The 24476-nt window shown below is 51.6% G+C and overlaps 2 protein-coding genes across 2 annotated transcripts in view; one reads left to right on the top strand and one right to left on the bottom strand.

Moving 5' to 3' along the window:
• Nucleotides 1-24476, top strand: part of LOC135307549 (serine/threonine-protein kinase PAK 1-like) — a 437852-nt gene that overhangs the window by 345557 nt on the left and 67819 nt on the right. The window lies entirely within an intron of this gene.
• LOC135307050 (uncharacterized) lies at nt 10133-12785 on the bottom strand. The gene is made up of 6 exons (XM_064431733.1): nt 12729-12785; nt 12569-12640; nt 12380-12481; nt 11822-11935; nt 11029-11194; nt 10133-10498 (listed from the first exon to the last, which is right to left on the bottom strand). The coding sequence occupies exons 1-6, from the start codon at nt 12763-12765 to the stop codon at nt 10336-10338; spliced, it is 654 nt and encodes a 217-aa protein (XP_064287803.1). The 5' UTR covers nt 12766-12785; the 3' UTR covers nt 10133-10335.

The raw sequence follows: 24476 nt of genomic DNA, 5'->3' as shown, positions 1-24476 counted from the left end.
ATTTCACCAAATTTTGCAATTTTCCAGGAAAAAAACTCCTAAAAACAAGAAGCCAACATGGAATAAAGAAACCTAAGTAATGTCTAAAGGTGAGGAACTTAATCCTTAGTATCTGCTAAGATCCTTTTTACTTTTCACCCTAACTTGAAAGGATGTCAGCTAGAAAGAGGATCTGGAATGTTAGACCAAAAAAGCGGAATTCCCACTACTCCCTCGAGGACGGAAGCCCCAGCTCTGCCTGCATAACAGCGGGCACAGCTGCATCATCCTCCTCCTCCGTGCCACTCCTGGGAGCAGCGGGGGTGCGGGCGACCTGTCGTTTCCCACAACCTGAGCTGAATGTTTTTAATAAAGGCCTTAAAAAGGAGAAAGATCTCCTGCCCTGTTTATGACACTGGTATTGTCCTTCATAGCAAGAAGCTTCAGAAATTTGCATTTTTCTATGCCCTTTGTACCATGGCAGAGGTTTCTTAAGTAAAAGGTTAAAATTCAACACATAATTCTACAATTTAAAATTTAAATGCTTAGTCCATATATTGCTAATTTAATTGAACCCCCCAAAACCTCCATTTCAACAGCAGCCCCTGCCTGGCTTCTGCCTGCCCACACCGTGGGCATCCACGGCTCCTCCTGGGCATGGAGCTCAGTCAGTGCTGGGGCTGGGTGGGCTTTGCTGCTGCTGCCACCTGGACACTGGGGTGACCGCTTGTCCTGGGTTGTAGTGTAAAGATGTATTCTAATGCCATCCTCAAGAGCTGCTGAAACCAGGAGGGGCATTGTTTCTTCCTTATCTCCTGTTAATGGGCCCATCAATTGTAGCAGGCACAAGGCCTGCAAGGCCCTGGAGATCAGAAGCCTGAGCTAGGAAATACCAAAGTCAGCATGACTAAGGTTTTTAGAAGCCCCTCTCTTCCGCCTTTGGGACCCTGTTATCTCTCTGTATATTCATAGGTCACTTTTTCCCCTGACCCTTACTATTGGACAGTTTTCAATCCCCCTATAAGGTATAAAAACCCCTAGCTCTGCCCGGTTCGGCAGAGGAGAGCTGTCCCTGGAACCTTCGCGGAGACCCCAATAAAAGAACCCTGCGGAACCCACACAGCGCTGCTCTCTCTCTCTCTGCGTCTGCTGCGGCGATACCCAGGGCGACGGTCCCAGGCGAGCTAAAAGAGCTGAAATCACTAAAGAGCTGACTGCAAATCACTATAGCTGCCTGGGCTGCCTGAACCCCCCGCTGGGCGATCCCGGACCCTCGTTGAGCTATCCTGGACAACCGGCCTCCCCGCTGGGCTTCTGCCCCTGGGGGCCATAGCTGGCGCCCCGAACATAGCCGACGCCCGAACAGCGAGGGGCCCCTGGACGGACATCTGAACCGCCGTGATAGCCTGGCCGCGGAACTGAATGCCGGACCTGGCATTTCAGAGGAGCAGCATTTCTTCGTGAAATTGTCACTGCCTCCGCTCGCCAGAGATCCTGGAAGGAGAAGCTCTCCGTTTTAGAAGGACTCTTCTGAAAAGGAGGTCAGCCGACCCGCACCCCGACATCTGGGCACGCGAGTGTCCGTGGAGGCTGACGAGCAGACGACCCCCAGCAGAACTTTGACCCACAACAGGCTGAAAAAGTGTAAGTTTAACACAGCCTCTCTTGCGCGCAAAAATATTTTTTCCTTGGGTCCTTTTTTTTGGGTTTTTTCTTTTTTTTTCTCTTTTTTCTGCTGGTGGGAACTGAAACATGGGATCAAAGCTTAGTAAGCGATCCCAGAACGAGAGAGATTTATATTCCCTAATCCTAGAAATCCTATCTTCTAACAACTTTTCTTTTTCTAAAGGTAACCTTTCAAAAACTAACCTGAAACGTTTTATAAAATGGATTCTCTGCCACTTCCCAGATACTAATACACAGACTATTACCTTAGACTCCTTTTGGGATACAATTGGGACCACGATATATAAGTTTCAAACTAACCAAGACTTTTCTGTAACCCAGTTTTTACCTATGTTCCACGCTATCACTAAAGCTGTAGAAAAAACTAACAAAAAGATTTTAACCTCAGGGCTAACTTCTGTCGAACGAAACGAAAAGTTCTTATCTCACTTAACAGAAGCGCCTATTTCAAATGCTAATGGAGGAGATAACACCCCCTCCACCCTGGATTCCAGCACTCCGCTGGGTCCTAGTGTCCCGCCATCTGCGCCGCAACCCCCCGACCCCAGGGCGCCCACGGCCCCTGCCCACCCCCTCTTCCCCCCCGCCTTCCCCTCGGGAGCCACATCCTGCGCGCCTCCTTGCTCTGTGTTATCTCCGAGAGCATCTGCGCCAGTTCCCGCCGGGACCGACCCAAACCCCACCCCTCCCCCTGCTCCCCCCGACCCTGCTGGGGCCCCCCCCCACCCCCCTTGCCGTCCCTCCTGTCCCTGCCGCGTCCGCCCCCACTCCCTCCCCCGCCCTCGCCCCCCCCGCTACCATCGCGTCTTTCCCTGCCCCCGGCACCGTCCCTGCTGCGGCAGGGGATCAGCCCGCCTGCGTCTCCGCGCCCCCCCCCACCATCGCGCTTTTGCCTGCCGCCGGAATTGTATCCGCCGCACCCTCCCTCAGTCCCGCCGCCTCCTACATCCCGCACCCCCCCTGCCCCCATACCCTCGCTGTGCAACCCCATACCCACGCTCCGCAGCCCCCGGTCGGGACCCCCCAGACTTCCTTCAGTTCTGTCCCCCTTCCCCACGCCCCCCAGTCCTGTGCCTGCTGTATCACGCATTGCACGGCCACCCCGCCATGTGCCACGTGTAGCCACGTCCTGCCATGTGCTGCCTTATACCCTGCCCAGCCACATGCACCTCTGCCAAATGGTGCTCCAGCCAGCCATAAGAAACATAAGGCAAGGCCTGATAGCTCTCACTTCTCGTCATCTGATGACAGCAGTGACAGCGATTCTGATTTGGAAATAGAATATGTAGATCCTTGGGCAAAAATAAAAATGGAAGCCACACAGGCAGGGGACTGGCAATTAGCTCAGAGAATTACTGCCTTTCCAGTAGAATATAAGAAGGGAAAAAAAGGAGGTGCCACTAATAGAAAGACATGGGAACCTATTACAAATAAAGAACTTGTGCAATTAAGAAATACAGCCACAGAACATGGTAGAAGTTCACATATTTTTAGAAATTTCCTAGAGGCTACGTTCTCAGCACATGTTCTGGTACCCCACGATATTAAAAATATTGCCCAGTGCCTCCTTTCTCCCGCCGAGTACATGCTTTGGGAAAGGCATTGGAAAAAGCAATTAAAAACATTATCAGATAACTATGCTGCAGATGCTGATAAGCCAAATTTTACACTCGAACAGCTGGCTGGTGAAGGGGATTTGCAGAAACCCTCTGACCAAGCTGATACTTTACCTAAGGCAACATTACAAGACGTGGCTATAGCAGCAAAAACCTCCTTACTTCTCACCCCAGATGATTCTACCCCCACCCAATATTTTTCTACTATCAAACAAGGAATAGATGAAAGCTTTATCAAATTTGTGGATAGAATTAAGGATGCTCTGGAAAAACAGATAGAGAGCACAGAGGCAAGAAAAGAACTGTTGTGTAAACTTGCCATGAGTAATGCGAATGAAAAATGTAAAGCAATTCTGAGAGCCTTACCCATAGACACAGAACCTACCATAGAGCAAATGCTGGAAAGCTGCACACGCCACCTGTCCACTGAAGACACAGTGGCCCAAGCAGTAACTAAGGGTATTGCAGAAGGAGTTTCTAGTGCATATGCAGTAATAGCTTCTAAAGACCAGGTCCGCTGCTACCACTGCGGAGATTTTGGACATTTTATAAAGGACTGTCCAGAGAGGTCACCTCCCAGGTACCCTCGCAATTTCCACCAAAGGCCCCAGAATCAGCAGTACTATCAGCAGCGTCCGGGAAACTTCCATCGGAGCGTGGTGGGGCCCCACGCAAGGACACCAAATCAAAGGCCATCCAGACCCAGTCACGCACCATCCCAGGAGATTCCAGACCACATGAGGAGGATCCAACACACGGAGCGATACCAAAGGGAACGCGCCGTCAGCTGGTAACTGCACTGTCCATTGACTTTAAAAATGACAATGTTTATCGTGTTCCCACAGGCAAACGTGGGCCAAAAGGAGGTCCTTCTAACATCCTAGTTATAGGTGATTCTCTCCATACCCCAAAGGAAATATTTGTTGTTCCAGAAGTACAAACAGTGCACCCGGGACAAGAAATCTTTGTCCAGGTGTACTGCACAGACTTACCATATTTTCTTCCAAAGGGCACCCCATTTGCACAGGCCTTTCTACTCCCTAAGAATCACAGGGAACAGCTTCCTCTCAACCCCACAGCAATGTGGATACAAGTTGTGGGACCGAGTAAGCCTGTCATCGAGTGCGGTCTTACCTGCAGAGGAGAGAAGTTCCACCTACCAGGAATGCTGGACACCGGTGCAGACGTGACCATCATCGCCCGCTCAGAATGGCCAGCACACTGGGAGCTACAACCTGTGGCAGGCATGATCACAGGGATCAGTGGAGCTACAGTTTCCATGCGGAGCAAGAACAACATCCTCGTCGAAGGGCCTGAAGGCAAGTTGGCAACCATCCGCCCATTCGTGGTAAGGGCCCCCATCACCTTGTATGGACGGGACATTTTATGTCAGTGGGGAGCCTCCCTACGTATTCCCAGTCCGGATTTCTAATTGGGGCCACTGAGGAGCGCGCACTGCCAGACACTCCTCGTCTCACCTGGAAATGCCATGACCCGATCTGGATCGAGCAGTGGCCCCTTTCTAAAGTCAAACTGCGCGCACTACATGCCCTTGTGGATGAACAGCTCGCCAAAGGCCACATCGTAGAGACCACCAGCCCTTGGAACTCTCCAGTCTTCGTACTACAAAAGCCTGGAACGGACAGGTGGAGGCTCCTCCACGATCTTCGCAAAATCAACGAGGTCATCGAGGACATGGGTCCCCTCCAGCCTGGCCTGCCCTCACCATCGATGCTGCCTAGAGACTGGACACTTGCTATCATTGATATTAAAGACTGTTTCTTCAGCATCCCGCTGCATCCCCAGGACGCTCCACGGTTTGCCTTCTCCGTTCCCTCTCTTAACAGAGAGGCTCCACTCAAGAGATATCACTGGCGTTTTCTTCCTCAAGGACTTAGATGCAATCCCAGTATATGCCAGTGGTATGTTGCTCACATCCTGTCTCCTGTTCGGAACCTATTCCCAGGTGCGATCATCCATCACTATATGGACGATATTCTGGTCTGTGCACCAGAAAAAACGTACTTGGACAAAGCAGTTAAAAAGACTATTGAAACCATAGAAAAGGCAGGATTTGAGATCCGTGAGGACAAAATACAGTACACCAACCCATGGACTTACCTTGGACTCCAGATCCGGGAACGGACCATCGTTCCCCAGCAGCTCGCCATCCGAGACGACCCAAAAACCCTGAGAGACTTACACAGTCTGTGCGGATCCATCAACTGGGTACGTCCACTGCTAGGAATTACAACAGAGGACCTCGCTCCACTGTTCAGCCTTCTCCGGGGCAAGGAGAATCTGGACTCTCCATGCACTCTAACACCAGAGGCCCGAGATGCCATTACCAAGGTCCAGGAAGCCCTGTCTTCATGCAAAGCTCATCGCTTTGAGCCCAGCCTGCCTTTCCAGTTCGTCATTCTGGGAAAAGCACCTAGGTTCTATGGACTGATTTTCCAATGGGACACTCAACTTCGAGACCCTTTACTAATACTGGAATGGATCTTTACAAATAACCAACCCACAAAGACAATTACCACCTTCCAAGAAATTATGGCACATTTAATAAAAAAGGCTAGAACTCGCCTCCGTTCCCTTGCAGGGTGTGAGTTCACATGCATATATTTGCCAATGACCACTGGGGATCTGGAACATTTGCTCCAGACCAATGAGAGTCTCCAGTATGCCTTAGACAGCTATACAGGCCAAATTTCAGTGCATATCCCAAAACATAAGCTTTTTAATCGTGATGTAACATTTCATCTGACTCCAAAATTAGTCCAAAGTAGGACACCTCTCAAAGCTCTAACCGTCTTTACAGATGGCTCAGGGTCATCCCACAAGTCGGTAATGACATGGAGGGACCCTAAGACCCAAAATTGGGAATCTGACATAAAAATAGTAGAGGGATCTCCACAGATTGCGGAGTTAGCAGCTGTTGTCAGAGCCTTTGAGAAATTCAAAGACGAACCTTTTAATCTGGTCACAGATTCAGCTTATGTTGCTGGCATAGCTATGAGAGCAGAACATGCTCTTCTCAAAGAGGTTTCCAATCCAAAGTTATACCAATTGATTTCTACATTAACACGCTTAATTTCCCACAGAAAACAACCTTACTATATAATGCATGTGAGGTCACACACTGACCTCCCAGGTTTCATTGCAGAAGGGAACAGGAAAGCAGACACCTTAGCCATGGCAATAGAGACTGCTAATGTCCCTAACATCTTTGCCCAGGCAAAGTTGTCACACTCATTTTTTCATCAAAATGTGCCTGCCCTGATCAGAATGTTCAAGCTTTCAAAAGATCAGGCAAAAGCTATTGTTGCCACATGCCCGAACTGTCAAAACTACCAGATACCATCCGTGGGGACGGGAGTCAATCCCCGAGGTTTAAACAGCTGCCAGCTGTGGCAGACAGATGTAACCCACTTTGCACCTTTTGGAAGGTCAAAGTACGTGCATGTATCGGTTGATACGTTCTCAGGAGCAGTATTTGCATCAACACATACAGGAGAAACTGCGCAGCACACCATAAAACATTTTCTCCTCGCATTTGCAACCCTGGGAGTACCAAAGGAGATCAAAACAGACAATGGACCTGCCTATACCTCTCGTAAGTTAAAAGAGTTCTTCAGTGAGTGGGGAATACAACACAAGACAGGTATACCTGCAAACCCCACAGGACAATCCATCGTGGAAAGGACACACCAAACTCTCAAAAGAGTCCTCAATCAGCAACAGAGAGGAACAAAAATCACCTCTCCAGTTGAAAGACTTTGCAAAGCTCTCTATGTCATCAACTTCCTGAACTGTACAACCTCAGAGCCTGATCCACCAATACTTCGCCACTTTGCAAATACCACCCAAGCAAAGCTCACAGAGAAACCACCTGTGCTGGTGAAGGACCCAGAAACACATAAAGTCTCTGGACCTTTCGAACTCATCACGTGGGGAAGAGGATACGCGTGTGTTCTACTACCATCTGGTCCAAGATGGTACCCAGGGAAAAACATAAAACCATACCTAGGCACTGCAAATACCACTTCCACAAGCAGTGACAAGAATCCTCCTGAGTCAAACACAAGACCTCCTCAAAACCAGACCAGCTCGGCCTGGAGACGAAGACGTCGCCAAACATCCACAAGTGGAGGAGACGACTGTCCCATCACACAGCAGCAGACAAACCAGAAAGCTGAACAACATTCTGTGGCATCAAGCCCTAGGCCAGGCACAGCCTGAAAACAAACTGTTCTCTGAATAAGATGTTATTACCCTTTTTACCCTAAAAACCCTATTATCCCTTTTATCTACCCTTACCAAAAGCCTCTAACCTTTTACCCACTCCCCCACCCTTAGTACCATAGAAAAAAACAAAAAAAAAAAAAAAAAACCAGTAAAAAACTAAAAATAAAGGGGGGAGGTGGGAGGAACAGAGGAAAGAAGCAAGAAAGGAACCCTAACCCTCCCCTCCTACCATAAAAATAACAAATTTTGCTTATATTCCCTATCAGAAGCCCCATTCCTGCCCAAAGATGAAAAATATCTCCGTTGGTGCTGTCCTCACTGCTGCCTGGATGTTCCTCACCGTGCCTTGTGCCGTCGGTTGGATCGGCCCACAGCCGAGCCATAATGTCTGGGTAACCTTAGCAAGAACATTAAAACAGGATAACATGTGCTTATCCATGGGGAGCGTTGATAACCCACTTTCCACATGTCTAGTAGGAATTCCTTTCGTAGCCGATGACTGGCCCGCCTATAATTCAGAGCTTCTCCGCACCACAGGTAAGCGACCCCACCAGGTAGAAACTTGGGACGAGTGGACAAAAATACTGCCCAATGCTCTTGAGGAACCTCAAGAATTGGACCTATTGGGGTCCTCTAAGGCCACCTTCTGTGTCAAATTTTACTTTAGACGTCCAAAGAATAATTTGCCTGAAATTGATCTGAACAAAAACACATACCGAAAAGACATATCACCAATTAACAAAGCCTACAACCCTCACGATTGGTGTAATTACACTGCTCGTGTGATCTCTGTGTCCTCTCTCCATCCCAAAGTTCTACCCAAGGGAACGTTTCTCATCTGTGGTGACAGAGTATGGGCTGGGATCCCCTCACGACTCCAGGGAGGTCCCTGTACCCTAGGAAAACTTTCCACCCTTACTCCAAATATCACCTTGTTGCACAATTGGAAAAAAGAGAGCGAGTTAAAACGCCACAAAAGGTCCTACACAGCATTTGATGAAAATTGCGATCCCAAATTATACGATTGGAACAAACCTAAAAAGATAGCGGTCTCTATATTCCTACCATGGGTAGCTGCAGCTAAGGCCCTGGGTGACATAAATCACCTTGGGTGCTGGCTCAGTAAGCAAGCTAACGCTACTTCTGCTGCCCTGAGCGATCTCTTAAAGGAAGAAGAAACCACAAGACATGCCTCACTCCAAAATCGAGCAGCAATTGACTTCCTGCTGCTTGCCCACGGACATGGCTGCGAGGACTTCGAAGGGATGTGCTGCTTCAATCTCTCTTCACGCTCGGAATCCATCCACGCCAACATCCAGAAACTGAAGGGACTTGTGAAGGACTTAAAAATAGAACAGACCCCAGACTGGGTCAATGACCTCTTCGGTCAATGGGGATTAACGGGATGGGTTGCATCTTTGGTTAAGGGAATGTTGTGGATTTTTCTTGTAATTGTCATCGTGTTACTTATGTTCTCATGCCTTGTCCACTGTTTTAAAAGAACCATAGGGAACGCCTTTTTTCTAAATACAGAAAGTGGAGTTGTAGCAGGCACAAGGCCTGCAAGGCCCTGGAGATCAGAAGCCTGAGCTAGGAAATACCAAAGTCAGCATGACTAAGGTTTTTAGAAGCCCCTCTCTTCCGCCTTTGGGACCCTGTTATCTCTCTGTATATTCATAGGTCACTTTTTCCCCTGACCCTTACTATTGGACAGTTTTCAATCCCCCTATAATGTATAAAAACCCCTAGCTCTGCCCGGTTCGGCAGAGGAGAGCTGTCCCTGGAACCTTCGCGGAGACCCCAATAAAAGAACCCTGCGGAACCCACACAGCGCTGCTCTCTCTCTCTCTGCGTCTGCTGCGGCGATACCCAGGGCGACGGTCCCAGGCGAGCTAAAAGAGCTGAAATCACTAAAGAGCTGACTGCAAATCACTATAGCTGCCTGGGCTGCCTGAACCCCCCGCTGGGCGATCCCGGACCCTCGTTGAGCTATCCTGGACAACCGGCCTCCCCGCTGGGCTTCTGCCCCTGGGGGCCATAATCAATGTCTTGCCACATGACTCAGAGATAACTCCCTCCCAGAGCCATTTCTGTTTAGTGGCTAATCAAGAACCCATGAGGCAGAATGATATCAGCCCACTGTGAGATGCTCTGCCCATGGGGGAGGAGCTAAGCATCCCCAGCTGGATATAATCTGGGTTTTGGGACACAACAAGCAGTCTTTCCACTGGATTCCCAGAGGAACCGCTGCCCCTACCCACTGCTTTTCCAGAGGATGAGAGCTACCAGATTGTTTCTACAGGATCACCACTTCCACAAGTCCATTTCATCTGGACTGCTACCACCACCCTAACTAGCAGGGTGTCAGGCGGCTGTATTCTGACCCTGTCAGTGGTTTTTCTTTTGTATTATTGCCTGTGTTTTGGGTTTTTTTCCCTTTTCCTAATAAACTGTATTTCTGACTTGGACCCTCTCACTGGTTTTGCTTTCAAACTAGGACACAAATCCATCTCTTTATTTGAACACAGAGGAATGGGCCATTGCCTACCCTGCAAGCGGGAGTTGGTGCGGGTAGGAGGGTGGGGGTGGGGTGGGGTGTCATCTTCAGTGTTGCCTAGAGGGCCAGGCCAGGGGGCTCAGGGGCAGAGGAAGGGATGTGTTGGTCTCAGGAGGTGCTGGAAGGTGCTGGGCTGGTCCTGGGGTCCCTAGAGGAACTCGGGTTGGTTGGGATGGGACAGACGGAGAGAAAAAAAAAAGATGAAGGCAGCTTGGGGAGGCCCATGAGGAGAGCAGGTGGCAGTGGGATCTACGGGGCAATAAGAGGCTTCTGTGTACACGGTTGTTCTGGGGTCCTCTTCACAGAAGACTTGAGAGGGCTGTCCAGGCCCTTACTGCTGCTGGAGGAGCTGCTCACGCTGTCTGGGTGTGAGGTGCAGCCACCGTCTTCCAACTTCTGTCCTGAGGTGTTCCTGTGCAGAGAGGAGGTGGCTGAGGCCCCAGCTGCCAGTGGCACACAGGGACCCTCATGCACAGCAGGGCCCAGAGCTGGCAAGGCTCCCCAGCACGGCTGGAGCTGCTGGCACAGCCGGGCCCAGCTGGACAGCTGCCCCTCAAGGCCCCGGCCAGCAGGGCACGGCTCTGGGCAGGGTCCCTGGCCAGGAGCGGGCCCCAGAGCGCCACTGCCTTTCAAGGGCAACCTCGGCCCTGCTCTTTCTCCTCCCCACCTCCCTCTGCCTCTGCCCTGTGCCCCTGGGGCTGCTCTTGGCCAGGCAGCCTCAGTGGGAGCCAGCTCTGGCTGCAGCCCCAGCGGGGCCCCCAGGACAAGGCCCAGCAATTGAGAGGCCAATGGAAGCACTGGGCAGCAGCAGAACCCTCAGCAGAGTTCTTTGGACAACCATGGACTGGCCACAACCCCACTGCAGTCTCAATGGGAATGTTCCCTGACCACGTTAGACTTTCAAAAGAAGCTGTTGGAGGGGGAGAGCAACAAAACACTCACTGTTTTGTCTTCCAGGAATACCCGATTCCTAAGCAGCACAACATGAAGACAAGCTCCAAACAAAGGACGCCTTCCAGTAACCTTAGCCAGCAGCCTGTTCCCTGACAGAAACCCCTTCCGAGGCCATCCAGGGCATTGGGAACTGGACTTGTGGTACTGGCTGCATCTGTGGGAGCAATGGGGAGCGTGAGCCCGTGCTGTGCTGCACTGCTGAGCTGGCAGCACGCTGGATACGGGCAGGACGTCCTCTGTTTCCCCCAGAGCTGGGGCCTGCAGGCACCTTGCCGGCCCTTGGCACAGGCTGTGCCAGCCAACAAAGCCCAGCAGGCCGGGAGGAGAGCCCGGGGGCAGCGCAGCTGCTTGGGCAGTGGCTGCTGCCAGGGACACGGGCCAAAGCCATCCCTGAGCAGCCACTGCCAGCCCTGGCCCTCCCTGCCCCGTGACAGCTCCCCCAGCCCCAGGGGACAGGCTCAGGCCCTGTCAGGAGCCAGCGCAGCCCCTGCCCAGTCGGGAGCCAGGGCTGGCTCTGGCCCTGGGCTGGCAGCAGGGCTCCCGCTCGGGGCTGCTCCTGTGCCTTGGGCCTCTGGGCACTCAGGGCCAGCTCCGCAGCAGCTGCAGCGCCAGGGACGTTGCTGCACCAGTCCCGTTTCCCCGGGGCTCTGAACCAGCTCCAGAGGCCTGGAAGCCGAGGTGCCTCCAGCTTTGGCTGCTGCCCGGCCGGGCAAGTGCAGCCCTGGGGGAAGAGCTGCTGCCACACAGCCCCGGCCAGGCCTGAGTCCCGCACAGCAATTACCTGCTGTGCCTGTGCCCGTGTCTGGCATCGCCTTCCTTTCTGCTGCAGGGGCTGCCAATGAGCCACTGCTTCTCCCTGAGTGTTCCTCCTCCTGAACAGCCTTTTGGTCCATCACTTGAAAAAGGAAAAAAGGGACAACTGGCTTAAATGGAAATATTCTCCACTGGGGAGGTGGCATCCTCAGGAGGCAATGCTTGTCTAAGTCACAGGTAAAGATCAGGAAAAAGCCCCGGTAATTGGGGCTGGGCCAGTGCACTCCCTTGTGCAAACAGCTGCACCGCCTGATCTTCTCAGAGACTGGGGAATGGCAGGGGATCTCAGGCCCACAGTAGAGTTGGGGCAATCTATCAGCTAATGCCAAATTCCATACTGCAGAGGCTGGGCAGAAGCTGCAGCCAGGCCAGGCTGGGAAACAGCCCTGCAGGGCGTGAAAGCAGCAGCGGGGCAGCGAGGCTGCCATGGATCCCTTCCCGCTGTGCCGGGCATGGCATGTCCAGATTTGCAGCCAAAGGCCCCGGCTGCTGAGTCCCAGGGGAAGCATGAGGGAAATGCACCCACCTTGTCTTGTCTGCAGGGGTTCCTTCAGCTCTTGCCTCATCTGTTTGGATGGTTCCAGGGACATCTTATCTGTTGTATCTTGGATTTTCCCTGCTGGAGTACCTTAGAGAAAAATATTTCCATTTCCCAGGAATGGATCCCAGAAAAGCAGGGCTCAGCCTGTGGGGTCAGCAGGGACACACTACTCACCACTGTGATGGGAGCTGGGCTTGAGTGCAGCATCCAAGGTAGGAGCTGGAGAAGTCCTCCCTGTAGACACATCTGTAACACAACAGCCACAGAAGCTTCTGTCACCTGGTTCCTACCCGCTTGTCTACAATTCTTCCTTGGTGGCATGCTGAGAACATACCTGCAGAAGGCTCCAAGGGCTTCAAAACTTTATTCATCCAAGCTGATGGAGAAGCCTTCCCAGGCTAGAACGGAGCACAGATGAGAACACTTTCCAGGGTGTGCTGGGATCCCCATCTGCCTCAGGGAACTGGGCACTGCAAGGCGGTCGGCTAAGGCCATGGGAGCCAGATGTGAATAGACATGGCCAAAGGTGCACAGGGCCCTGGGGAGCTCTGGGCTGGCTCCTGGTCACTCTCCACACTCTTTCCCTGCCCTCAGCAACATCCCTGGGAGGGGTGGCTGGAGCAGCACAGGGCCCCCGGGTTCTCTCCCTCAGACACAGAGGAAATCCTCTCTAAAACCCCGGGGAAAACTGCAGCAGGCAGTGCCACAGCTATCCATCCCTCCCTCTGTCCCTCCTGCCCTCCTTCTGTGGGGACAGCTCCCAGATCCCAAGGGCAAACAGCCAGGCCCTCTCAGGACACACTGGAGCCTTGCTCTCCCCCTCTGTCCTTTCCCCACCGTGGGCACCCCGTGCAGTCGCTGCCAGGTTTCAGGACATGTCTCCCATGGAGGGACCCCAGCAGGACTGCTCAGGACCCGAGTGCCCTGAGCCTGCTCGGGATAATTCCCCTGGGCTGTGCTGCTCTAGTCCAGGCTGTCCCTGCACTGCAAGGCAGCAGAGAGAGCAGCTCAAGCCTCAGCAGGGCTCAGGCCCAGAGGCACAGCAATTACCTCCTGGGCCTGTGCCTGGCATTGCCTCTCTTCCTGCAGCAGAGGCTGGCATGGAACCCCTGCTTCCTCCGGGAAACGCCGCCTTATGCCCAGCCTCTGCATCCACTTCTGGAGAAAGGAAGAGGGACAGCTGGATCAGGTGGGGCTGTTCCCCACTGGGGAGGTGGCGCCTTCCGGAGGGAATGCTTGTCAAAGACATGGCTAAGAATCAGGAAATCCCTATAAACATTTTGGGAAGGCCAGGGCCCTCCCTTCTCCAAACTGGTGCCCTTTCTGTTCTACCCGGCGACTGGAAAATTGCAGGGGATTTCAGGCCTGTGGTGCAATTAGGCGGCCTGTCAGCTGATGCCAAATGCCTTCCTGCAGGGGCTGGGCACAAGCTGTAGCCAGGCCAGGCTGGGAAGCAGCCCTGGAGGGCGTCAAAGCAGCAGCGGGGCAGCGAGGCTGCCATGGATCCCTTCCCACTGTGCCAGGCACGGCGTGTCCAGATGTGCAGCCAAAGCCCCCAGATGTTGAGTCCCAGGGGAAGCATGAGGGAAATGCACCCACCTTCTCCTGCCTGCTGCATTTCCTTCAGCATTTGCCTCATGTTTTCGGATGGATCATGGGGTTTCTGGTGTGCTGTAGCTTGGTCCTTCCCTCTCGGAGGACCTTAGAGCAACAGAATTCCATTTCCCAGGAACAGATCCCACAAAAGCAAGGCTCAGCCTGTGGGGTCAGCAGGGACACACTACTCACCTCTGTGATGGTTGCCAGGCTTCTGTGTAGGAATCAGCAAAGGAGCTGGAGAAGTCCTCCCTGCAGACACACCTGTAACTCAACAGCCACAGAAGCTTCTGCCATCTCTGCTGATCTGCACGGGCACCACTGAGCCACAGGAGGGGTGAGGGAATCACACAGGGCGAGGGCACACACGTGCATGGTTCTGTGCTGGCACCTGCAGCGCTGCCCCCCTGGCCCAGCTTTGGGCTCTGAGCTGGCAGCTCTCCCAGGGGAAAGGCCTTGACCTACCCTCAGCATCTCCCAGAGGCTCCGTCCTGGACGTGGCTTGGGAAGCTGCACCACCTTCACCAGCAGGTTCAGCTGCAAAGAAAGACAGGACAGAAGACCTGTAAATCCACCAATAGAAACACCAGCCAAACCTCACTAAAAAGTCACCACTACTCCTTGAAGTAAAATAGACTGATGCATGTTAATACCTAAGCTTGTAAGCTGTAAAACCCATTGTTATGAGAAGTAAAATATTTTATTTTAAACTGTATTATTCATGAGGTTGTTTTAGGTGAACTGAATATTTAAGGTGTGATATGCAAATTTATTTCAAAAAATAAAATATTTTAGTGCTTTTGTTATAACAGACAAAAGAAATAGAAGTAAAAGCTAATGAAACACTGTAAAGAATATATTAGAACAATAATATGATTCGTGAAAAATCGGGAAAAAAAAGTATATAAGATACAAACCAGATTTAAGTTCCAAGAAACACTAAAAGTAACATTAAATCAGATAGGATATAACAAAAGCCGTTAGATATTTAATAAGGATCAAATTAAAATAAAGGAAAACAGCCAAGTATAGCTGAAAGAAAGAGAAGTGTACAGACTAATTACAACTTTAGTGCTAAAATGTCAAAGAAATAAAACTATAACAATTAGAAATAAGCAGATGCTATCCTAAATCCTGAAAAACAATTTAAAAGGCTCTTATAAATCTTATGAAGTAAATACTGAGAATGAGACGAAGGACACCAGTGACTAGATCCCAAGGTGTAAGCTCTGCTACCAAGAAGATACACATCTTGGCCCTTTGGCTGCAACCCAAAGGGGCTTTGAGAGAGCTAGAGTGTTAAAACTGCAGAGGATTATTGTCACTGTATCAGTCATCCAAGCCCAAAAAGAATGAGCCATATGCACACTCCCAAGTTAGTGTAGTACGCTATAATTTTAACAAATTCAGAAGGTGCACTATGAGTAGTAAAAGACACTGGAATAAAGAAAATGTGAAATAGAGCAAAAAGAATAAAATGGCAAAATTTGTAAGCAATATATTAAAACTTTTTGTTCTGGAAGAGATAGAGAAGAAATAAATCCTGAGAGTAGAATAAAGCAAATTGCTCAAGAATTAGAAAACAAGAACATGAGACAGTTATAAAGACACATTTTAGCAGGCAACATAAGAAAACATGAAAAACTTATTTTACAAATATTACCAGCCTTAAACGACTATGGAGTCAAAATATATCTAAAGTACAATAAGCACATGCATTGATATAAAAAAATATAATTGACAATCCAAAGAAAAGAAATTAAAGATTTAGAATAGTCTACCTTATGAGAAGAGCTGTTAATTTTATACCCTGACTAGTAGTATGAAAGCGTAGTTGTTAAGTTTTAGAAATACTAAACATAAAATTAGAAAATAAGTAAGCTTTGTCAAAGTGTATCCTAAAAGTACAAATTTAATAAATTAATAGAGAAAGGGAGGGATTCTGATAGACTGTATGCACAAATTCATGCTCAGACTACAGTAATCTCGCCTAATGAAAATCCTAGCATAACAAAGGAGGCTTCAGGGCAATCAACATGCACCAAAATCCTAGCCTGAATATTCGTCCCCAGAAATGCTGATTCCAGAAGATTATTTCTCTGACCAAACCTCAGCAATGTGCATTCAATTTGCATCATCTATAAGATAAATGTGTGCCTCCTAGAATGCATATTGCAGGAGATTTTCCTCTAACAAAGTGAATTTTTTACCAGTTTTGGGGAAACTCTCAGCAAGAGCTGCAGCAAGAAAGGAAAAAATACATGAATATGCAAAAAGGATAAAAACAACCATAAGAAAGCAGAAAAACTCCTACCCTCCACACCGCTTGGAGCTTGGAAATGGACAAAAAAGACTTTGAGAGAGCTGTCCCTTCGTGATGCACAGGGGAGAGAAATGCCCCACCTGTCTCACCTGACGCTGTTAGCCTGGTTCAGGGCCAATCTGATATTTGCTTCTAGATTTTCTACGAATTAATTTTAATTATGGAATAAGTTCTCCTTATTAATCAAAAAAAGCTAATTCATTTAAAACATGCGGGACTCCTGGAACCCTCATCAGGCACCCCAAAATATCCCTGTGTGCCTCTTCAGGTCCAGGCCCAGATGATCCCACAGAAGGAAATGTGCCCTCAGCCCAGGGATGCTCAGCATGGGCTCCCCCATCCCCTCGGGGCCCCGCCGCTGGGCACAGCAGCCCCTGCCTGGCTCCTGCCTGCCCACACCGTGGCCATCCACGGCTGCTCCTGGGCATGGAGCTCAGCCACTGCTGGTGCCGGGTGGGCTTTGCTGCTGCTACCACCCGGACATAACTGTGAAAACTCCAACTCTTTATTTGAATATAAAATGTGGGCCACGCCCTGCCCTGCCAGGCAAGGGCTGCCCACCTTCAGTCCTGGCCGAGGAACAGGACCAGGGGGCTCAGGGGCAGAGGTTCTCATTGAGGAGCGGTGGGTTTTGGGATGGCCTCGTGACACTGCTGCAGCCATGGCAGGGCAGATAGGGGCAGAAGTGGAGAGCTGAGGTCATGGCTCAAATTCTCGCTGCCTGCGTTGTTAGGCTGGTCTTCTGGAGATGGAGAGGAGCACGTGTGAAGAGAAGAGGTGGCTGAGGCCCCAGCTGCCAGTGGCACACAGGGACCCTCCTGCACAGCTGGGCCCAGTCCTGGCCTCCACGGCTGCTCCTGGACATGGAGCTCAGGCAGTGCTGCTGCCAGGTGGGCTTTGCTGGTGCTACCTCCCAGGCATTCGCGTGACAACTGCATCTCTTTATTGCAGCAGAAGAGCTGATTTGGGAAGTGCTGTGCTGCCCCATTTCTTCAGCCCCACTAGCTGCCCACACCCACAGTGGCACTGGGCCGCCCCCAGAAAACTGTCGAATCTGGGCTGTGGCTGCAGGGCACAGCTGCTCTACAGCACAGGTGGACTGCCTTGGGGGTAGGACTGCACTGAGGGTAGGGACAAGGAACAGGGTGAGGTCTGCTCTATGATTTCCAAAGGTGATTATTCTACAGACCATCAGGGGCAGGCCAACACTGCACTAAAGGCATACACCAACTTACAAACTTGGCAGGGTCCCAGGGGAGGATCCAATCTTTAGCCAATTGGGAGAAACTGAGGGTGGAACACCAGGCGGGGAATACAAGGTTTAAACCAATTGGGGATTACAGGGGAGGAGAAGAACTTAAACAAACCAATGGGGTTCCGAAGGATACAAAATTGATAGGAAAATTTCAAGAGCAAGGGGCAGGCTTGGAGAGGGACTGACATGCAATGGGAGGAGGAACAGTGAACAAAAGGGCAGGTCTTTGGGGAAATGGACAAGTGGAGCAAAACCAACACATGGGGTAAAGGAGCAAGCCCTTGGTAATAAAATATGCTATAACAATAGAAAATAAGGGGAGGGGTATAAAACTGACTGCTAGGACCGAATTACAATCAAAGACATGAACTGCAGTGCCGAAACTCTGAGTTGAGGTTCAGTTGAGCACTTCCAAATAATTTCCTGGCAGAAACAGATAGCCAGACTTGCCCTTATCACATGCAAACAGAGGGTTCCCCAACAGCAACCCATTCTGAGGCTCTTCTGGGAATGGGAAACACGTGTTGTGGTGCCGGCCGCATCTGTGGGAGCAATGGGGAGCGTGAGCCCGTGCTGTGCTGCACTGCTGAGCTGGCAGCACGGTGGATACGGGCAGGACGTTCTCTGTTTCCCCCAGAGCTGGGGCCTGCAGGCACCTTGCCGGCCCTTGGCACAGGCTGTGCCAGCCAACAAAGCCCAGCAGGCCGGGAGGAGAGCCCGGGGGCAGCGCAGCTGCTTGGGCAGTGGCTGCTGCCAGGGACACGGGCCAAAGCCATCCCTGAGCAGCCACTGCCACCCCTGGCCCTCCCTAACAAATTCTAGGTTACATCTGTGAATTGCATGCTACACTTTCCTTCATGTTTTTCCCAATACCAGGACATTTCTATGTATAGTAATGCACTTGAGAATCTCTGATTATTTTCAGGTTTTATTTTCTTTTTTTTTTTTTTTTTTAGTTGAGACAGATGAAACAGCCTTATTGGTCTTAGTTTTGGCAGGTCTGTTTTTTTTCTTTGCATGATGGTTTACTTATTATCTACATTTAAGCTTGTTTTTATTTATGGGTTTTTTGTTCCCCAAGCAATTATTTTGACAGTCTTTTGTTCACTTCTTACTTAATGTTCCATAGATGAATAGTTTGGACTCTCTTTTTATAGTAATATGAAGATCTGAGAAAGCTCTATTTTTAATTTTGATAACATTCTCTCTCCCCGCTCCTAGCTTTCACAATGATCGTTTTTGAAACATCACTGAGGATAGACAGAGTTATTTGGGAAATAACCAATAGGCTTGGCTTAACCTGGGTATTGGATTATTATTTTCAGTGCTATAAACCTACATTGCTTCAAGGTTCACACCACGGTCCTGATTTGTGGCTCAATGCATGGATGACTGAATTAAAAGAATGTTTGTGAGGCAGCTGAAGAGCTTAGACCTCAGAGATTAAAATTCCTGGGAGGAGGAGGTGGAGGAAGAAAGGATAAAATCCTGATTCAAAGGGTTTTTTCTCACTTCTAGTATGCCAGAAGTATGGTAGACTACACCTGTATTCAAATGGCATTTACTTACAGAACAACTCTCTACAGTGTCAGACTCCAGGAGAAATGACTCAACACTTTGCCTCCCAATGCATCAGCTTTAATTCTAGTGAGAGGTAGGCCTTAATTACAGTCCGATTAGAGCAAATCAACAAAGCAGTCTTGCCATTGTGAGAGTGGCAAGAGGAATTTGCTTGTGAACAGATGAATATGTCCCACTCAGTAATGAACAAAATTTGCCCTGACTTGGAAGAAAGTAGACAAGGAGCAATGCAGTATTTGGGTTTTATTCAGGGATAAATGGGGCAAGAAGCTGTAACAACTTACCTGTTTTACAGAACACAAGTACTGATATGGCCAATAATGAACCCACATGAAGGGATCTTCAGGACATTCCTTTATTTCTCTAACCAGGAATGGGCAGCAAAATGCTGGCATTTATATGAGCTGGAAGCCGTGTTGCTCTCCTTTTTCTCCTTGAGCACACTGTGTGTTATTTGCAGACTTCACTGTCCAGCCCATCAATCCTCTCATGGCCAATTGCTAAATGGCACAAGTACCAAAATACAGGTGCCAGCACAATCAGCCCAGCACTAATGAAGCACTGCTTTGATGGTGCACAGGAGCACAGAATGGCTTGGGTTGGAAGGGACATTTAAAGGCCATCTTGTCCCAATGCCCTGCAATGAGCAGGGGACACCTTGAACTAGGTCAGGTTGCTCAGAGCAGGAGCTTGAATGTCTGCAGGGATGGATGTCCAGCTCTCTGGGCAACCTGTGCCAGGGTTTCAAAAGCAATAGTGTAAAATATGTGCTTCTTTCATCTAGTCTGAATTGACCATCTTTTAGATTAAAACCATTCCCTCTCGGTCTGGTCACAAAAGGCTCTACTAAAAATTCAGTCCCGTCTCTTTACAAGCCCCCAGAAGACACTGAAAGGCAGCAATCAGGTCTCTCTGGAGTCTTCTCTCTTCCAGGCTGAACACTGCCAGCTCTCCCAGCCTGTGTCTCCAAAGCAGAAGGGCTCCAGCCCTCAGAGCATTTTGTCCCTCCTCTGGACTAGATCTCACGGGACCATGTCCTTCCTTTCTTGGGGACCCAGAGCAGGATGCAGTACTCTGTCGTGGGAGAGATCGAGACACTACAAGGCAACACAGTCCATTTCCAGAAGGCTTCAAACCCTGTTTTTATTCTAGCCTGCATGCTTTTTCTGCATTCTTACAAAGCTCTTAAATTTATACTTTACTCATTGGTCACGAGATACAAACAAAATACTCATTGAAATAGGGAGTTGCAGGTTTCTCTTATTTATCCTTCTTTCTTTCTTGGTTTCTATGTCAACAACCTTGGCAGAAAATTCTTTCAGGGGTTAGCATGGATCCTCTTATCAAACTTCTCGATGGCTCACAGAGGTCACTGTAAAACCTCTTCCACAGTACTCCAGGTGGGGTCTCACCAGAGCAGAGAGGTGGAATCACCTCCTTCAACCTGCTGGGCACTCTCCCTTGGATGCACATGGCTGCCTCATGTCCAGGCTCTCTTCTAGCAGCAACCCCAAGTCCTTGGTGGAGCTGCTCTCCATCCCTTCATGCCCCAGCCTGTGAGATCAGCTGAGCTGGCACTGTGTCACAGCCCTTGGGCAGAGCAGCTGGGCAGGATGAGCTCACTCCCGAAGAAGGCAGATCCAGCTCCCGAAACAACTGCACCCTGGCCATGAGCTCACAGCAGGCTCTGAGGTGCCAGAGGTGCCAGAGCCCCGTGGTTGCACAGCAGCACAAGGACCCAGCAGTCAGTCCCTGAGCACAACTGTTGCGGCAGCAGCGGCGGTGGCAGCAGCGGTGCTGACGTTGGGACAGCGGTGTCGGGACAGCGGTGGCAGCAAGAGCTGCGGGACTGGCAGAGGGCAAGGCAGCATGGCCCTTGCTCTGCGCCTCCTACTCCTGCTGCTCCTGGCCGAGGCCCTGCCTGCCAGGGCTGCCCAGGCTGCTCCGCTGCAAGCGCGGGGAGCAGGTGAGCCGGCAGCCTGGCTGCCCTTTCCCGGGAGAGCGCTCCCTGCTCCCTGGGAAGCGCTGGGGATGGTTTTGCCCAGGGCTTTGGGGAGGGTTTCCTCTGTGGGAGGGAGGGAGGGAGGGAGGGAGACCCCAGGGGCCTGGGGCTTCCTCAGTTTCCACTCCAAGGATGTTCCACAGAGCTAGGAAATAGTATGGAGAGTGACTGGGGCAAGGCCATAGCTCCCCAGCCCCTGGTACTGCTTTGGTCATGGTCATTGACATCTGGCTCCCATGGCCTTATCTGACCCATCCTCATGAAGAGGAACTACCTTTCTCTAATGTCCTCGAAGAGACAAGACCCAAGATACAGAAGACAAAAAATCCCTGGAGGCAGCCAAACATCTGGACCAGATGATGAGTGCACAGGTGAGACGCCATGGTCAGTGCATTTCCCTCCCTTGGTCAGTGCATTTCCCTCCCTTTCAGTGCCCAGATCCCTAAGGCACAAGGAAATTCCGGTACACCATGGAAACACTTCTGATCTGTGCTCCCTTCTAGGTGAGGGTGCTGGGATGGCTTATCCAGGAGCGGGGATGGAAGATGATTTGGAGCCCTTGGGAATTTCTGCAGGTTAGTTCACCAGTTTCCCTCAGAGAATAATTATTGTAAGCCTGGAAGAAAAAGGTGACAGAAGCTTCTCTGGCTGTTGAGTTCCAGGTGTGTCTGCAGGGAGGACTTTTCAAGCCCCAGGGCTGGATGCTGCACACAATCCCAGCTCCCATGGCAGGGGTGAGTAGTGTGTCCCTGCTGATACCGCAGGCTGAGTCCTATTTTTGTGGGATCCATCCACACGAACTGGAAGTACTTTTAAGGTCCTCCAACAGGCAGTACCAAAGAGGAGACAGTAAGTTCCTGGAGTCAGGAAAACATCTGGGCCAGATGCTGAGTGACCTGGAGAGATGCTGTGGTGGGTGCATTTCCCTCGTGCTTCCCCTGGGACTCAGCAGCCAGGGCCTTTGGCTGCACATCTGGACACGCCGTGCCCGGCACAGTGGGAAGGGATCCATGGCAGCCTCGCTGCCCCGCTGCTGCTTTGACGCCCTGCAGGGCTGCTTCCCAGCCTGGCCTGGCTGCAGCTTCTGCCCAGCCCCTGCAGGAAGGCATTTGGCATCTGCTGACACGGTGCCCAAACTGCACCATAGGCCATGCCCACCCTGAGATCCTCTACAATTTCCCAGTCTCCAGGCAGATCAGGAGGGTTGGTGCTTTGGAGAAGGCAGGGGCCTGTCCAATCCCAAAAGCTCATCTGATTTCCTCATCCTTGTCCATGACATTCACCAGTGTTAGCTTCTGAAGAAGACACCTCCCCAATGGGGAACTGTCCCATCTGATCCATCTGTCCCTTTCCTTTCTCCAGCGATTACCCAAAACTTGGCACAGAAGGTGGCTGATCCAGGAAGAAGCAGTGGCTCAGTGGCAGCCTCTTCTGCAGGAGAACAGGCAGTTCCAGGCACTGGCACAGCAGGTGATGCCTCCAGTGTCTCCTGAGAGGGCCTGAGCCTGTCCCCCGGGGCTGGGGGAGCTGTGACGGGGCAGGGAGGTCCAGGGGTGGCAGTGGCTGCTCAGGGATGGCTTTGGCCCGTGTCCCTGGCAGCAGCCACTGCCCAAGCAGCTGCGCTGCCCCCGGGCTCTCCTCCCGGCCTGCTGGGCTTTGTTGGCTGGCACAGCCTGTGCCAAGGGCCGGCAAGGTGCCTGCAGGCCCCAGCTCTGGGGGAAACAGAGAACGTCCTGCCCGTATCCACCGTGCTGCCAGCTCAGCAGTGCAGCACAGCAGGGGCTCACGCTCCCCATTGCTCCCACAGATGCAGCCGGCACCACAACACGTGTTCCCGATGCCCAGAAGGGCCTCGGAAGGGGCTTCTGTAAGGAAGCAGGGTGCTGGGCAGGGTTAATGGCAGGCCTGCTTTTTTTGGAGTTTATCTTCATCTTATGCTGTGTCCAAATTCATTTTTACTGGAAGAGAAAATGGTGAGTGCTTTCTTCATCTTTCCCTGAAACAGCTTCTTATGAAGATCTAATGCAGACAGGAAACATTCACAGGGAGGCTGCAATGGAGTTGTGGCCAGTCCATGATTGTCCAAATAACTCTGCTGAGGGTTCTGCTGCTGCCCAGTGCTTCCATTGGCCTCTCAATTGCTGGGCCTTGTCCTGGGGGGCCCGCTGGGGCAGCAGCCAGAGCTGGCTCCCACTGAGGCTGCCTGGCCAAGAGCAGCCCCAGGGGCACAGGGCAGAGGCAGAGGGAGGTGGGGAGGAGAAAGAGCAGGGCCGAAGTTGCCCTTGAATGTCAGAGGCGCTCTGGGGCCCGCTCCTGGCCAGGGACCCTGCCCAGAGCCGTGCCCTGCTGGCCGGGGCCTTGAGGGGCAGCTGTCCAGCTGGGCCCAGCTGTGCCAGCAGCTCCAGCCGTGCTGGGGAGCCTTGCCAGCTCTGGGCCCTGCTGTGCACGAGGGTCCCTGTGTGCCACTGGCAGCTGGGGCCTCAGACACCTCCTCTCTTCACAGGTACTCCGGTGCATGTTCAGAAGACGCACCTAAAAACAGAGGCAATGAGAACCTGAAACTTTATCCCAGCTCTCCACTTCTGCCCCTATCTGCCCTGCCGTGGCTGCATCCCCGCCATGAGGCCGTCCCAAAACCCACCCCTCCTCAACGAGACCCTCTCCCCCTGAGCCCCCTGGTCCTGTTCCCCAGCCAGGACTGAAGGTGGGTAGCCCTTGTCTGCCAGGGCAGCGCTTGGCCTATATTTTATGTTCAAATAAAGAAATTGAGTTTTTGCAGCTACGTCTGGGTGGGTAGCAGCAGCAAAGCCCACCCGGCACCAGCACTGACCGAGCTCCATGCCCAAGAGCAGCCATGGATGGCCACGGTGTGGGCAGGCAGGAGCCAGGCAGGGGCTCACAGGCATATTTTGGGGTCCCTGCTGAGGGGTGCAGGGATCCCTCATGAGGCACAAAGGAGTATGGATGGCCTCTCCTAAGGTGTGCAGGGATCCCTCATGTGTTGGGCAGCAGGGTTAAATTTGAGGGGGTTTTTTACTCTTCTCAGCACAGCACAGGGACACTTGGCCGAGGTTTTGCCAAGCTGGGAGAAAGCCTCTTGCAAAGGCTTGGGCCCAGCCTGTGGGCACAGCGGGCGGGCGCAGCCCATCCCCTGGGCTAGTCCGGGCTGCTCAGGCAGGGCCGGGCCAGGCTCGGGCCCCGGCAGGGAAGGGCCGCGGCCCTGGGCTCTGCTGAGGCTGCTGAGCTCCAGCCTGCCCTGTGCTGCAGCCCAACACATTGACAGCCATGGCCGTGCCCTGGGCCACCGCAGGCACCCGGGGCTACA

This window comes from Passer domesticus, chromosome 9 (genome assembly GCF_036417665.1).
Source record: "Passer domesticus isolate bPasDom1 chromosome 9, bPasDom1.hap1, whole genome shotgun sequence".
NCBI lineage: Eukaryota > Metazoa > Chordata > Aves > Passeriformes > Passeridae > Passer > Passer domesticus.
Note: the sequence above shows the minus strand (reverse complement) of the source record. Positions and strands in the feature narration are given on the sequence as shown.

Coding starts and splice junctions, on each gene's coding strand:
- LOC135307050 (XM_064431733.1), bottom strand. CDS start 12,765: ATGAATAAAGTTTTGAAGCCCTTGGAGCCTTCTGCAG. Junction 12,641..12,728: donor GCCCTTGGAGCCTTCTGCAG/GTATGTTCTCAG, acceptor GTTGTGTTACAG/ATGTGTCTACAGGGAGGACT. Junction 10,499..11,028: donor TATTCCTGGAAGACAAAACA/GTGAGTGTTTTG, acceptor CTCTCTGCACAG/GAACACCTCAGGACAGAAGT.